Source organism: Palaemon carinicauda, chromosome 28 (assembly GCF_036898095.1).
Source record: "Palaemon carinicauda isolate YSFRI2023 chromosome 28, ASM3689809v2, whole genome shotgun sequence".
Classification (NCBI taxonomy): Eukaryota; Metazoa; Arthropoda; class Malacostraca; order Decapoda; family Palaemonidae; genus Palaemon; species Palaemon carinicauda.
This window is the reverse complement of record NC_090752.1, coordinates 34,386,308-34,403,264: the sequence shown is the minus strand read 5'-3', so window position 1 is coordinate 34,403,264 and position 16,957 is coordinate 34,386,308. Positions and strand designations below refer to the sequence as shown.

The following is a 16,957-nucleotide window of genomic DNA, read 5'->3' as shown; positions in this document are numbered from 1 at the left end:
TTCCAATATGGGGGCTGCTCTCTGTAAAACTTAGCGAGTGACAGGACTGTGAAACTATGATGCTGGGTACTAACATGATACTTATGTGGAGGGGGGTTGAGGGGTTGAGACTGTACAAGAGCTATTGCCAGAGATGAAATGCAATTACAAAATGTAAATCTGAAAGTTTAAAAGCATATTTTCAGCAAAAAAGTGGGGGGCTATAGCCCCCCCTGCTCCTATGCCCTTGAAGGGTAGAAGAGACCCTTTAAAAACAGCTCCTCTAGGAAAAGGACACTCCAAAATCAAACCATTGTTTTCTAGTCTTTGGTAGTGCCATAGCATCTGTACCATGGTCTTCCACTGTCTTGTGTTAGAGTTCTGTTGCTTAAGGGTACATTCGGTTGGGTTAGAGATCTCTTGCTTGAGGGTACATTCTGTTGGGTTAGAGTTCTCTTGCTTGAGGGTACATTCGGGCACATAATGAATGCGGATAAAATGATTTTACTGTAAGAGGTATCAAAGACAGTTACCAACAAATGACTTCACAAAGACTAAAAATCAAAACTCCTATGTAGATTTCCTTGTAGAGAAGCTCTTGCTTCAAGATCCTTTAAGCCAATAGATTTAAGGAAAAGATTCCTTGAAATAACCCTTAAATAATCTAACTACACCAGCCAGTGTTCAAGTTAGCGAAGTTCCTTTCCTCTCATTATAAATGAAGCCCTTTCCTCTATGATAACTGTTAAATCAGGGGTTATTTGCTTTTCCAATTTTATTACAAATAGTGATAATAATGATATGGTATTAACAATAATTAAAAAATACACTTCACGAATCTACAGTATATCAAATATTAAGAAAAACTATAATAAATTAATCAAAACTACACGAGATGTTGAAGGAAGGGGGTGTGACTGTACTTGAATGGTTGGCGAGATTGTTTAATATGTATTTTGTGTTGTCAATGGTACCAGTAGATTGGGTTTGTGCATGTATTGTACCACTATATAAGGGTAAGGCAGATGTGTATGAGTGTTGTAATTCAAGGGGTATTATTTTGTTGAGTGTGGTGGGAAAAGTATAAGGTAGAGTACTGATTAATAGGATTAAGGATAAAACAGAGAATCCAATCTTAGAAGTACAGGGTGGTTTTAGAAGAGGTAGGGGTTGTATGAATCAGATTTTTACAGTTAGGCAGATATGCGAGAAATATTTAGCAAAAGGTAAGGAGGTGTATGTTGCGTTTATGGATCTGGAGAAAGCGAATGATAGAGTTGATAGGGAAGCAATGTGGAATGTGATAAGGTTATATGGAGTTGGTGGAAGGTTGTTGCATGCAGTGAAAAGTTTCTACAAAGGTAGTAAAGCATGTGTTAGGATAGGAAATGAGGTGAGCGATTGGTTTCCGGTGAGGGTGGGGGGTGAGACAGGGATGTGTGATGTCACCATGGTTGTTTAACTTGTATGTTGATGGAGTGGTGAGAGAGGTGAATGCTAGAGTGCTTGGACGAGGATTAAAACTGGTAGACGAGAATGACCATGAATGGAAGGTAAATCAGTTCTTGTTTGCGAATGATACTGTACTGGTTGCAGACGCGGAAGAGAAGCTTGGCCGATTAGTAACAGAATTTTGAAGGGTGTGTGAGAGAAGGAAGTTGAGAGTTAATGTGGGTAACAGTAAGGTTATGAGATGTACGAGAAGGGAGGGTGGTGCGAGGTTGAATGTCATGTTGAATGGAGAGTTACTGAAGAGGTGGATCCATTCAAGTACTTGGGGTCTGTTGTTGCAGCAAATGGTGGAGTGGAAGCAGATGTACGTCAGAGAGTGAATGAAGGATGCAAAATGTTGGGGGCAGTTAAGGGAGTAGTAAAAAATAGAGGGTTGGGCATGAATGTAGAGATTTCTGTATGAGAAAGTGATTGTACCAACTGTTATGTATGGATCAGAGTTGTGGGGAATGAAAGTGACAGAGAGACAGAAATTGAATGTGTTTGAGATGAAATGTCTAAGGAGTATGGCTGGTGTATCTCGAGTAGATAGGGTTAGGAACGAAATAGTGAGGGTGAGAACAGGTGTAAGAAACTAGTTAGCAGCTAGAGTGGATATGAATGTGTTGAGGTGGTTTAGCCATGTTGAGAGAATGGAAAATGGCTGTCTGCTAATGAAGGTGATGAATACAAGAGTTGATGGGAGAAGTACAAGAGGAAGGCCAAGGTTTGGGTGGATGGTTGGAGAGAAGGAAGCTCTGGCTGATAGGAGGATACATGTGAGAGAGGCAAGAGAGCGTGCTAGAAATAGGAATGAATGGCGAGCGATTGTGACTCAGTTCCGGTAGGCTCTGCTGCTTCCTCCGGTGCCTTGGAAGACCGCGGAGGTAGCAGCAGTAGGGAATTCAGCGTTATGAAGCTTCATCTGTGGTGGATAACGGGGGAGGGTGGGCTGTGGCACCCCTAGCAGTACCAGCCGAACTCGGTTGAGTCCCTTGTCAGGCTGGGAGGAACGTAGAGAGGAGAGGTCCCTTTTTCTGTTTCATTTGTTTGATGTCGGCTACCCCCAAAATTGGGGGAAGTGCCTTGGTATATATATGTATGTACATTAATGACAAAGAGAATCTTAAATCAAGAACACGACTTACTTGAGAAAATACACTACAGTATCTTTCTCATAACTCACCTGAGTTATTTCATCAATGCACAGAGCTAAATCGGTAGACTTCAACTGCAAAGATGCGGCTTCCTCGCAACATTTCTCTACATTGTGCGCTTCATCGAATATCAATATATTTCCCTGAAAGTAAAAAAAGTGCAATATTTAGTTACTGTTCACCACACATATAGTATTTTTTCTAAATTTCTAATTATTTTATGACCAAAAAATAATATAATTAAAATTCATTGAAGACAAAGAAAGAACAAAGCAAAGAATAATTTCCTGAAGAAAAACCCCACAAGATGAAGGTGAGTAGAAATATAAAAAAAGCAAAAATTAAATTTCACATGAGCATGGTTTATATAAAAATTACACTTCACATGAGCCAGGTTAGTATAAAAATTACACTTCACCAGAGCAAGGTTCATATGAAAATTACACTTAACAAGGTCAAGGTACACTAAAATCACAAATTTAAATAGAACAATAATTTGTATGTTTCCTACCTATACAACTCTGATTCATTCAATATGAATAATTTTGAAACGGGTTGCCATTCCTAGAGCCAGGGGAATGGTGGTGTATATTAGGACCGAGTACCCTGCTACTCATAAGTCCTACTACAGTATTATTGTGGATGTTATGAGGTTCAGGTAATAAAAGTTTGTGGCAGGTATAACACACTATATTTGTGTTCGATCTACTGGAATCCAGACATGGATGATTCTATCTTTGACTGTCTTCTTACCATTATGGCGAAGACACAAGATGATAGAAAGGCATCTTTTGTTTCAATGTTCACCATAGGAAGTGGCTAAATTCTGTTTTTCCTACTGATCACCATGGCTCAAGAGTTTTGGACTTTGCCTCTGAATCAGGTTATGAGCAAATCATAAGTGAAGCTACTCTCGAGTCTTATCAACTCCCCTGGAGTTATAACAAGTAAGGTTGGTTCTCCAGTCGGGACATTGATTGTGCCTTGATTTCATTTGTAGTAAAGACTGAGCAGCCTATTCCTGATGTATCATACTCATGTAAGATTTATATAAAATCTCAAGCAGACTGGAATGGAATTTTGAGTGATCTCTTGACTTGAATTGGTCACAAGTGTATAATAATGTTGATCCTGTTGTTCCTTTGAATGAAAATCTACTCAAAATAATTGATGGGCTTAGCTCTTCTTGAGTGCTAAGGTACCGAGTGATTGATTGATTGATTTAAAGTTCTCTGGCATCCTGACATCGAGGGTCATTGACGCAGATATCACTCATTATCAATAAAGATTAAAAGAATATTCAATTAAAATCAGAGATGTAAATATGTTATAAAAGTTAAATAGCATTAAGAAGACCTGTTTCTAATATAAACTTGAAAATGCCACTAGAAGTAAATATGTTATAAAAGTCATATAGCATTAAGAAGACCTGCTTCTGATATAAATTAAAAAATGCCACTGGCATTGTATGACACATCATGTCCAAGGATCTTGGCAAGGATGAACCTGCCATCTTCACCACGAGCCTCAAACAGATATCTATTTTTTTTCAGTGCAAGTGGGGCATTCAGTCAACAAATGCCTCACTGTCAAGGGTATCAAACAGTCGTCGCAATATGGTTGGTGTTGGCCAGCCAGCAGAAACTCATGTGTCATCCGAGTGTGACCAATGCGGAGACGACAAAGAGTAGTCTCCCATTTTCGGGGCATCCCCTTATACCCCCAAGGGGATATACCCATCGCAATTTCTCTCATCTTATTTTCGCTTAAACTTTCCCAATGTTGTTGCCAATTGTTATAAATAGAATTCTTAATTGCAGGTAATAAATCATTACAAAGAATGGGAGACCTTCTTGGTAGCAACTCGGCTACAGCAGTCTTTGCCAATGAATCTGCCTTTTCATTTCCAGACACACCTACGTGTGCCGGAACCCAGCAAAATCGAACTGTTATACCTTTTAGATCAAAAATTAAAAGCCACTTTAAAATCTTTAAAACTAAAGGGTTACTAGAATTAAAACCTTCTAAAGCTTGAAGGACATTTCTTGAATCACTATGAGTGGTAAAATTGCCCTCCTCTTTTAACGCTATTTTCTCAATAGCGGTTAGTATGCCATATAATACAGCAGTAATTATGGAAGATATTGGAGGAAGTGCCCCTCTATAGTTAAAAGAACTACTATATACTCCAAATCCAACGCCAGCATCAGATTTGGAGCCAATAGTATATATTAAAGTTGATTCCCTATGTCCTTCAACATGTTAACACCAATAAAATATTTACAAAAAGATATCTCTGGTAATTTCAACAGAGGGGTTGATGGTATCTTAAATGGAAGTACCTTACCTCCGATTTTATCAAGACTGTTTAATAATTGTTTTACTCAAAAGCCATAAGGTTGAGGAGATTTTGGGTGCAACTCCGAGTATGTTGAGTTCCTTACAAGGCTTGCAGTCTGAAAAGCTAAGGAGTCTTTGTAACCCAAACCAATACCGAATAATGGATGACATGCGGTAATGGTCTAGAGGTAAATCTCCAGTATCAACAAGGAGACTTGGGATAGGTGAGGTTCTAAACGCTCCAGTGTACAATCTTATGCTAGCATGATGTATTGAATCTAATATCTTTCATCGGCTTGCGGTGACTGAGGAGTATATTTCACACCCATAACTAATTTTGGAAAAAATTAAGGCCTTGTATAATTTTAATATAGTTTTACGATCTGGCCCCCCCATGATGTATGGGACAATACTTTTAGATTCAGATCCTCAAGACATTTAGCTTTTAATGCCTTCAAGTGTGGAACCCATGTCAACCTACAATCTAAAATCAATCCTAAAAATTTAACTTCCCCTACACAAGGGATCCGTTGACCTTTAATGTATATGTCCAGGTCTGGATGTGACAGAAATGTACAATAGTAGTTTTGCTTGTCGAGTACTTAAATCCATTCATATCGGCCCACGGGATAATTTTGTCAATTTAGAGTTGTAGTTCTCTATCAACCATTACCATTCTAGCTCCAGCAAATGATATGGAGAGATCATCCACAAATAATGTTGAGAGAACATCCTGGGGAATTTCTGAGGATATCCCATTAATTGCTAGTGCAAAAAGGGTTACACTCAGCCCACTTCCCTGAGGAACTCCTCCTTCCTGGCACTTACTCTCTGATAGAGCTTCCCCAACTCTCACTTGAAAAACTCTATGTGAAAGAAATGCCTGAATAAATAGTGGCAGCTCTCCTCTCAATCCGATTTCATGAATGGTTTTAAGTATACCATTTCTCCATGTGGTATCATATGCCTTTTCAAGGTCAAAAAATACTGTAACATGGTGCTGTTTGGAAGCAAACGCTTCACAAATAGAAGACTCAAGTCGTATCAACACATCAGTTGAGTGCATTTTCCGGAATCCTCATTGAATGGGTGATAAAATACCCTTCTCTTCCAGGTACCACATCAGCCTTGCATTGACCATCTTCTCAGTGATTTTACATAAACCAGATGTCAATGCAATAGGATAATAGTTTGCTGCTAAAAACTTGTCCTTACCGGGTTTTAAAAAGGCTAAAATAATGGCTAGTTTCTAAACACTTGGGTAACTATAATCATGCCATATTCTATTTATAATACTTAAAATAAATAACTTTGTATTAAATTGAATATGTTTAATCATTTCATATGGAATTCCATCTGGTCCAGGGGCTGTATCGTTGCAATAAGCAAGTGCGGAGTCAAATTCTCTTTCAGTAAAAGGAGAATTATATGACTCTTCCCTTCTTGTTGCAAAATTTATAATTTTCTTTTCTTCAATGCTCCTATACTGGTGACCAGGAGCTGCTACACACTTGCATATTACATTTGAAAAATGATCAGCCAGGGCATTGCTAACATCACTTGCTTCAATCACATACTGACCGTTCACTTTCAACACTGGTGGTGGGTTTGGGGTAAATTTGCCTGCAATCTTTTTTATTTTCCTCCATACAGAAGACGGTGGTGTTTTACTGTTAATGGAAGAAACAAAAGACACCCAAGACTGCCGTCTTGCTTCTTTCATGGCACGACGGAACTGCTCTACACTTTTTGTATGTTATCAAATTTTAATCAGTACGACGCCTACACAATTTAGTCAAGAGATTTTCTGGTGGCTCTGTGCAAGAGTGTTAATTCTGAAGACCACCACGGGACTGGTCATTGTTTGAATAATCCTGTGGTTTTGGGAATCGAATTGATTCCTGCTGTATGGAGAGTTCCATTCAGTAGGTCTATGGCATCATCAATACTTTCAAACTGTTCTGCACTCCCCTCGATTTCACTTACCTCACAAAATTTGACCCAGTCTGCCTTGTTAAGATTCCATAGTGGCGATCTTTGTAAAGGCGGACCCTTGTTGGTGTTTATAATGATTGGTGCATGATCACTAGTATGCCAATCATCTAATGTCCTACAATCAAAATCAAGAAGGCAGTTAGAGCTTGCAATTGAAAGGTCAATGCATGATAAGGTACCTGTCTGAACATGGAAGTCCGTGGGCCCTCCTGTATTAAGGAGTCCAACATCCTCATTCTCCTCAATTGATGAGATAATATTGCCCCTTGTGTTTGCCAAAACATCACCCCCTAAAGGAAGTCTACCATTCATATCTCCCAGGAAGAGAAAAGGTTGAGGGAGTTGTTGAATGACCTCTACTAAATCATCATATAAAATATTATCATTTGGAGGCAAGTACAGAGAGCATATTGTATATTTTCTCCCTATATCAATTTGTACAACCACTGCCTGTAGGGGTGTACGAATAGATAAGGGTATTTGAGGAACATCTCGACAAACGTACATGAGACGTCCGCCATGGCTCCCTGCTTGTTGATTATATGTTCTATAGCTAACATACTCTCGAGGACTAGTAGTGTTAGCATCAAGCTTACTTTCCTGTAAACATACAATTATGGGGGAATGTTCATGAATTAGGAGCTTAAGTTCTTCACATTTGGCCCTTTAACCCTGATATTTCCATTGCAAACTGGAGGATAAACAATAGTTTATTTCTTGGAAGAACTTTTGGATGAAGTCTTCCCATTAGTAATTTTAGATTTAACACTATTTCCCGGTGGTTTTATTAGTCTTGATAAATTGGTTTTTGTGTTTATTATTTTCATTTTGTCCTTTTGATCTAATTGTTGAGGGGGAGGGTGGACCTCAGCTTGAATTTCTGATTTATTTAAATTGTCTTCTGGTTGATCAGAAACATCAACAGACAAAACTTCATATTTATTTGATGTCATAACTAATATTTCTTATGGAAGGGGGTGAGAGAGATGGAGGTCTCTCTTTTACGATTAATAGGATGTGAGCTACCAGGTTTTTGTACCTTCCCCACTACAGGGGCACCTGATAACTTAGTTTCAGGAGTAATCTCCATTAAATCAGGCAAGGATATGGCCTGGGAGTAGTTAGTACTATCCTTTGGGGGACAAAGGTTTGATAGTGGTGGCCAATGTCTTTTTGTTGATACTGAAAGGTAAATCTTTAGGAGATAATCTTGTCTTATTATGCAGCACTTTATCAGTAGATAGTAAATTTCTTTTTCGAGAACTACCCACAGTAATAGGTGGGTTAGATGATTCCCGAGGAACTTTTTCTCCTGTTTTTAAATGTCTTTGCATAGGTAGTAGATTTATTTAATAATCTCTTGGCATGCCCCACGCTTGCATGTTTAATAATTGATTAATTGAGGGCAGCCTCTTCTAACTTATAAAACTGGCAGCTCCAATCATTAGATTCATGATTAGAGTTGCAGTTCAAGCACCTTGCCTCAAGTGTACATTCTCCATGGTAAAGATTGGAGCAAGTATTACAAATTTCATCATTCTTGCAAACTTTTGAAGGATGCCCAAATTTAAAGCAATTAAAACATTGCAGTGGCTTCTGTTTAAAAGGTCAAACTCTAATCCTTTCATTTTCTATGTCTATGTGGAAAGGTACACCAGCATCCTGGAAAGTAAGGATAATCATTGATGTTCAAGGTACTTTATGTACTTTCCACACTGATAGTGGACACAGCCAATATCTCCTCTTCCATAAATTCATAGATCCCTATTGAACACCACTTCCCTTCCATAGCTAAAGTTTAGATGGGGTTTGATGTCCAACTTTATACTGTATTATCATTTTCTGTCTTTAAATTTGACAATATTAGACTGTGTGTATGACTTGGCCTTTATCAAGTAACTTTTCTTGAATATCTTGAAGTTTATAAATATATATATATATATATATATATATATATATATATATGCTAACTTGAATACTATAGTTTATGGTAGCTTTGAAGTGCAGTAGCACATTTCAATTGTTCATAAGGCTTAAATATCCAAGTGTACACACCTGTTAAAAATCACACAAAGAATAAAACAAGATTACATACATGCATATCTTACTTGTAGTTCAACACCATGAGCTCTTCTGCTTTTAGGATCCAGAAGATAGTTGTAAGGCATGAATATGATGTCGGCATCTGTCTTCAGTTCTCTAGCCATGTAGTATGGGCAAAAAGTCTTCTTTTTTCCTAGTTTGACTAAATCTTCAATATCTAGCACATTCTGTCTTACATCTGGGTCATCCTTCTTAATGTCAACCTGTAATATTTCACACATATCAATAACCGTTAAGAAATTTTGGAGAATGTCATATCCCAATAATCTAGATCTGAAATGGGAAAAATGGAGTTACAGCTGAAACAATTTGGGTTCAATATCACACACAGAAATTACATGATCTTCCATTAAATTGGACCAGAATCTAATTATTTTTTTGCTGCAAATAATAGCCAGAAATAACATACTTGAGCACACGCATTTTAATCAAAGGATGTAGAAATGTCATTAAAGATGCACTAAACATCAAGAACCAAGTGACCAGCTCTTTTAATTCTAATTCTATACAGTACTCAAAATCCCAAATATTATTACAGTAAATAATAAAAAATTTTCAGACAATTTAAAATTTGTCACAACAAATGAATTTTAGCATTAGTCTGTGTTCCAACCATTTAAAGAATTCTAAAGGCTTGGTTTTAGATAGTAGTTCAGCCAAAGTTATCAAAAAGAATATACTTTCAAGAACCTCTATAATTTTTTTTAGTACATGACAAACATTTATTTCAATATTGTACATTAATAACTCTCCATAAAAGTTTCTGCATACAAAAATTCATGATACACAAGGAGATACAAGATTTTTTTGCCTCTTATTACGTAAAACCCCTTGTATATCGAAACAAAATTCACCCGGCCACCGAAAAATAACTTTAAAATTCACGCGTCACAAAATGTTATTTTTATTAGTAAAATAAATTTTTGAATATACTTACCCGATAATCATGTAGCTGTCAACTCCGTTGCCCGACAGAATTCTATGGAGGGATACGCCAGCTATCACAATACTAGAAGGGGGTGTACTTACCAGCGCCACCTGTGGCCAGGTACTCAAGTACTTCTTGTTGACACCTCCTCAATTATTCCTCGGTCCACTGGTTCTCTATGGGGAGGAAGGGAGGGTCGATTAAATCATGATTATCGGGTAAGTATATTCAAAAATTTATTTTACTAATAAAAATAACATTTTTCAATATTAAACTTACCCGATAATCATGTAGCTGATTCACACCCAGGGGGGTGGGTGAAAACCAGTGTACAAGATTAAAGGATAGCTAAGTATCCCATATTTCATATAACAGTTATCTCAAATAACAATGAAATAATAAGTACCTGGTAAGGAAGTCGAATTGAACCGTTACTCTGCCTCTTTTTTAAGTTCGTCTTCCTTACTGAGCGCAGCGTTCCTCTTGGAGGCTGAATCAACCCAAAGGTGCCAAAGTATATGGGGTTGCAACCCCTACTAAAGGACCTCTACAAAACCTCTAACCCAGGCGCTTCTCAAGAATGAATAGACCACCCGCCAAATCAAAAGGATGCGGAAGGCTTCTTAGCCTACCGTAACAACCATAAAAACAACAATAAAAGCATTCAAGAGAAAGGTTAAAAAAGGTTATGGGATTAAGGGAATGTAGTGGCTGAGCCCTCACCTACTACTGCACTCGCTGCTACGAATGGTCCCAGGGTGTAGCAGTTCTCGTAAAGAGACTGGACATCTTTAAGATAAAATGATGCAAACACTGACTTGCTCCTCCAATAGGTTGCATCCATTATGCTCTGCAGAGAACGGTTTTTATTAAAGGCCATCGAAGTAGCTACGGCTCTTACTTCATGGGTCCTTACCTTCAGCAATGCAAGGTCTTCCTCCTTTAAGTGAGAGTGGGCTTCTCTAATCAGAAGCCTTATATAATATGAAACCCCATTCTTGGACATGGGCCTCGAAGGTTTCTTGATGGCACACCATAAGGCTTCTGACTGTCCTCGAAGAGGTTTAGACCTCTTAAGATAAAATTTGAGAGCTCTGACAGGGCAAAGAACTCTCTCTAGTTCGTTACCTACCATGTTGGAGAGGCTAGGTATTTCAAACGATCTAGGCCAAGGACGTGAAGGAAGTTCGTTCTTTGCTAGGAATCCGAGCTGAAAAGAACATGTTGCAGATTCGGTCGTGAAACCAATGTTCTTGCTGAAGGCATGAACCTCACTGACTCTCTTAGCTGTTGCAAGGCAGACGAGAAAAAGAGTCTTGAGGGTAAGGTCCTTGAAGGAAGCTGACTGGAGAGGTTCGAACCTAGGTGACATAAGGAACCTTAAGACTACGTCTAGATTCCAGCCTGGAGTGGATAGACGACGCTCTTTAGACGTCTCAAAAGACTTAAGAATGTCTTGAAGGTCCTTGTTGGAAGAAAGGTCCAAACCTCTGTGGCGGAGAACTGAAGCCAACATACTCCTATACCCTTTAATCGTAGGGGCTGAAAGGGATCTCTCATTCCTAAGATGTAGAAGGAAGTCAGCTATTTGGGTCACAGAGGTATTGGTAGAGGATATTGAATTGGCTCTACACCAGCTTCGGAAGACCTCCCACTTAGACTGGTAGACTCTACGAGTGGAAACCCTTCTCGCTCTGGCAATCGCACTGGCTGCCTCCTTCGAAAAGCCTCTAGCTCTAGCGAATCTTTCGACAGTCTGAAGGCAGTCAGCCGAAGAGCGTGGAGGTTTGGGTGCAACCTGTCTACATGAGGTTGACGTATAAGGTCCACTCTTAGAGGTAGAGTCCTGGGGATGTCGACTAGCCATTGAAGTACCTCTGTGAACCATTCTCTTGCAGGCCAAAGGGGAGCAACCAGCGTCAGCCGTGTCCCTTCGTGCGAGATGAATTTCTGCAGAACTTTGTTTATTATCTTGAACGGTGGGAATGCGTACAGGTCGAGATGGGACCAGTTCAGTAGAAAAGCATCCACATGAACTGCTGCAGGGTCTGGAACAGGGGAACAGTACAGCGGAAGTCTCTTGGTTATGGAGGTGGCAAACAGATCTATGGTAGGTTGACCCCACAAGGTCCAAAGTCTGTTGCACACACTCTTGTGGAGGGTCCATTCCGTGGGAATGACCCGATTCCTTCTGCTTAGGCGATCTGCTGAGACGTTCATATCGCCCTGAATGAACCTCGTGACCAGAGTGAGGTTTAGACCTCTTGACCAAATGAGGAGGTCCCTTGCGATCTCGTATAGGCTCCTCGAATGGGTCCCTCCTTGCTTGGAGATGTAAGCCAAGGCTGTGGTATTGTCTGAGTTCACCTCCACCACTTTGCCTAGCAGGAGGGACTTGAAGTTCAACAGGGCTAAATGAACTGCTAGTAGCTCCTTGCAGTTGATGTGGAGTAATCCCTGTTCTTCGTTCCACGTTCCCGAGCATTCCCGTCCGTTCAAGGTCGCACCCCAGCCCGAGTCCGATGCATCTGAGAAGAGATGAAGATTGGGGGTCTGAATAGCCAACGATAGACCCTCCCTGAGAAGGAGGTTGTGCTTCCACCACAGGAGAGTGGTCTTCATCTCTTGGGTGATTGGGATAGAGACTGCTTCGAGAGTCGAACCCTTGTCCCAATGAGCTGCAAGATGGAATTGAAGAGGGCGGAGGTGGAGTCTCCCTAGCTCGACGAACAGGGCCAGTGATGAAAGGGTCCCTGTGAGACTCATCCACTGTCTCACCGAGCAACTGCTCCTCTTCAGCATGCTCATGATGCACTCTAGGGCTTGGCTTATCCTGGGGGCCGATGGAAAAGCCCGAAAATCCTGACTCCGAATCTCCATTCCCAGGTACACAATGGATTGGGAGGGAATGAGTTGAGACTTTTCTATGTTGACTAATAGACCCAGTTCTCTGATTAAGTCTAAAGTCCAATTGAGATTCTCCAGACAGCGACGACTCGTGGAGGCTCTCAACAGCCAGTCGTCTAAGTAGAGGGAGGCTCTGATGTCCGATAAGTGTAGGAATTTTGCTATATTCCTCATCAGATGAGTAAAGACCATAGGAGCTGTGCTTAGGCCAAAACACAGGGCTTGGAATTGGTAGACAACCTTTCCGAAAACGAATCTCAGGAAAGGTTGGGAGTCTGGATGAATAGGAACGTGAAAGTAGGCATCTTTCAAGTCCAACGAGACCATCCAGTCCTCCTGCCTGACCGCTGCTAAGACCGACTTCGTCGTCTCCATCGTGAACGTCTGCTTGGTGACATACGCGTTGAGCGCGCTGACGTCCAGCACCGGTCTCCAACCCCCTGTCTTCTTGGCCACAAGAAAGAGACGGTTGTAGAAGCCCGGGGATTGATGGTCCCGGACTATAACCACTGCCTTCTTCTGCACAAGTAGCGACACCTCCTGGTGCAATGCTAGCCTCTTGTCCTCTTCTTTGTAGTTGGGAGAGAGGTTGATGGGCGATGTGGTCAGAGGTGGTTTGAGGCAGAATGGAATCCTGTAACCGTTCCTCAGCCAACTGACAGACTGGGCGTCTGCACCTCTCTTCTCCCAGGCTCGCCAGAAGATCTTGAGTCTGGCTCCTACTGCTGTCTGGAGATGCGGAGAGTCAGTTTTTTCCTTTAGATGTCCTGGAGCCTTTCCTGGACTTGCTCCTGTAAGAGTCTGGACGGGAGCTTCCTCGGCTGGGGGCTCTACCACGAAAGGGCGGTATGAACCTCGTAGCAGGGGTATCAACCACTGGGGAGCGATAAGTCTTGGGGACTGAGGTAGCAACCTTAGACTTACGAGCCGATGAGGCTACAAGATCGTGTGTGTCCTTTTGTATCAGGGCAGCAGACAAGTCCTTAACCAGCTCTTCGGGGAAGAGGAACTTCGAGAGCGGAGCAAAAAGGAGTTGTGACCTTTGGCAAGGTGTAATGCTGGAGGAAAGGAAGGTACACAGCTGTTCCCTTTTCTTCAAAACCCCTGATACAAACATCGACGCAAGCTCACCCGATCCATCCCTAATGGCCTTATCCATGCAGGACATTAATAGCATGGCAGAATCCTTGTCCGCAGGAGAGGTCTTCTTGCTGAGGGCCCCCAGGCACCAGTCAAGAAAGTTGAACATCTCAAATGCTCTAAACAGTCCTTTCAGTAAGTGATCCAGGTCTGAGAAGGTCCAGCAAACCTTAGAACGCCTCATTGCAGTTCTCCGAGGCGAGTCTACCAGACTTGAGAAGTCAGCCTGGGCAGAGGCAGGTACTCCCAAGCCTGGTGCTTCTCCTGTGGCATACCAAACGCTCGCTTTCGAAGTGAGCTTAGTCGGCGGGAACATGAAAGAAGTTTTGCCAAGGTGTTGCTTAGTCTGCAGCCACTCCCCTAAGATCCTTAATGCTCTCTTAGAGGACCTTGCTAGGACTAGCTTAGTATAGGAGGACTTAGCTTGTTGTACGCCCAGCGAAAACTCAGATGGCGGAGAGCGGGGAATAGCAGAGACAAAGTGGTCTGGGTAAACCTCCCTAAGCAGAGCCAAGACCTTACGAAAGTCAATAGACTGTGGAGAAGGCTTGGATTCATCCACGTCTGACGAGGGATCCAGGTGTGCCTCCTCATCATCAGACGCCTCATCACCAGAGTGTAGCGAAGATATTGGACAAGAATGCTGAACAGCAGAGTCAGAACGAGTAGGAACAATATTAGTGGTTTCCTCTTCAAGTAACTGTTGAGGGAGAACCTGAGGCTCAGACTGCAAAGGCTGAATAACAGACAAAGCAGAAGGAAGGCGCATGGGTGGAGGAGGCTGACTCCTAGCATGAGAGGTTGAACCCAAGAGTTGCGCTTGCTGAGCGGTTGGTGGAAGCGGAGTAGCAAGTTCCTGTTCCTGTGGTGTGAGCGGAGCGTGCTGAGGTTGAGGCTGCGCAGAACAAGGTAAATGTCTCGCAAGCTGAGGCTCCTGAGGCGCAAGGCCAAGGTGTAGTGGAGCTTGCCTTGTGGATGGTTGAGCTCGCTGCAGCGAGCGCTGAGGAGACTGACTCATGCACGGGAGAGGTTGTTGTACCTCAGCCGAGAGTTGCACCACTGGTGGAGCAGCAAGGGGAGGCGGAGGAAGAGAGGTATAATCCTCCTGATCCCATAGCAAAGGTTGCCTTAAAGAAGGCGGAGGCTGAACACCACTGGGAACAGCAAACTCAGACTGTGGCTCAACATCGTACGCCTGGCAGGTGGTACTGCGATCAGGCGGAGCAAGCGCAGGCGGAGCGAGCGTAGGCGGAGCGAACGCAGGCGGAGGGAGTGTAGGCGGAGGCGGAGGCGCAACACTCTCAGCCCGACACTCACGCATCAAGTCCGAAAGCTGTGCTTGCATGGACTGTAGTAGAGTCCACTTAGGGTCGGCAGAAACTACAGTAGGCTGAGGTAAAGCCTTAACAGTCGAGCTCTGTTGTGGCAGAACCTTACTCCTCTTGGGCGGAGTGCAGTCGACAGATGACTGCGGCGAGTCAGAGCTGAGCCAATGACTGCAACCTGGCTGAGCACTCGCGGACTGGACTCTGCGTTTAAGTGGTCTCGAGACCTGAGACCAACGTTTCTTCCCTGACAGATGATCAGCGGACGAGAAAAAGACGGGCTCAATCGTCTGCAGGTGGGAGTGACGGTCTTTGGAAGACACGCCCGCAACCACCGAGGATACTTCTGTGCGCCTAACAAGGCCTGCCGAACCCTTATGCCCTTCGACATTGCTTCTCCCCTGGGCTTGGGAGCTTGCAAGAGGTCCCGGACTGGGAGGACGACTGGCTCGCACAGAAGTATCCTCACGCACCACACTGGCACTGACACTAGCACTTGGCACTGCACTGACACTAGCACTCGTCACAGCACTGGCACTAATTCCACCCACTGCACTCTTGACCTTAAGTTCCTTAACTTCGGCCATCAGAGACTTATGGTCACTTACCACTGACTCTACTTTATCGCCTAAGGCCTGAATAGCACGCAAAACAACAGACATATCAGGCGGAGGGCAAACAGTAGGTTCGGGGGTAGCCACTACAGGGGTAGGAAAAGGTAGGGGATCATGAGGTGAGGAAAACAGTGAAGAGTGAGAAGAACTCCTCCTAACTCTACCTCTCTCTAACTTAGTTGAATATTTTAAAAGACGGACAAATTCCAGTTCCGAAAGTCCGGCGCATTCCTCACATCGATTTTCTAACTGACAGGGTCTGTCCCTACAGTCAGAACAAGCGGTGTGAGGATCTACCGAGGCCTTCGGAATACGCCTATTGCAAGACCTACATCGTCTATGGGAGGGGGCTTGCGAAATGTCAGACATCTTGAATCCAAAGAGTTAGCCAAAGGGGTTTCCAAAATCAAGCAAAAGATCGTTAACCGTATATCAGGACTATATAAAAGCTATCTAGCTAATATAAGAAGGTTTCCAGTAAAGCGACAGCCGAAATCTGAGAGAATACTTCACCAATTAGCCGTGAACAAACTCGAAGATCATAAGCATATCCCAGAACGTCTTGCCGGAAGCACGACAGAGGAATAATTGAGGAGGTGTCAACAAGAAGTACTTGAGTACCTGGCCACAGGTGGCGCTGGTAAGTACACCCCCTTCTAGTATTGTGATAGCTGGCGTATCCCTCCATAGAATTCTGTCGGGCAACGGAGTTGACAGCTACATGATTATCGGGTAAGTTTAATATTGAAAAACTAAACTTGATACCATCATCATGCTCCCCGATTGGTTATCTCCTTACCTTGATGCAAGTTACTGCCTTAAGATCCTGCTCTCCTATCTTATATCAGTAAGTACATTCTTAAGTTGAAAAACACAATACTACTATGCATATCAAAAGTGATATATTTTTCTTTAATTTCGGTATATATATAACAGATGCCCCCTGTGGCCGCGGGGGCACAAAAACAAGAATAGCGC

The 16,957-nt window shown here is 42.4% G+C and overlaps 1 protein-coding gene across 1 annotated transcript in view; it reads right to left on the bottom strand.

The window, feature by feature from the left end:
* Positions 1-16,957, bottom strand: part of Rtel1 (Regulator of telomere elongation helicase 1) — a 265,901-nt gene that overhangs the window by 189,833 nt on the left and 59,111 nt on the right. The window contains exons 6-7 of the mRNA XM_068351830.1: positions 9,071-9,268; positions 2,657-2,770 (exon numbers count right to left, since the gene is read on the bottom strand). Coding sequence (XP_068207931.1) covers positions 2,657-2,770; positions 9,071-9,268 — 312 coding nt within the window. The remainder of the gene's footprint in view (positions 1-2,656; positions 2,771-9,070; positions 9,269-16,957) is intronic.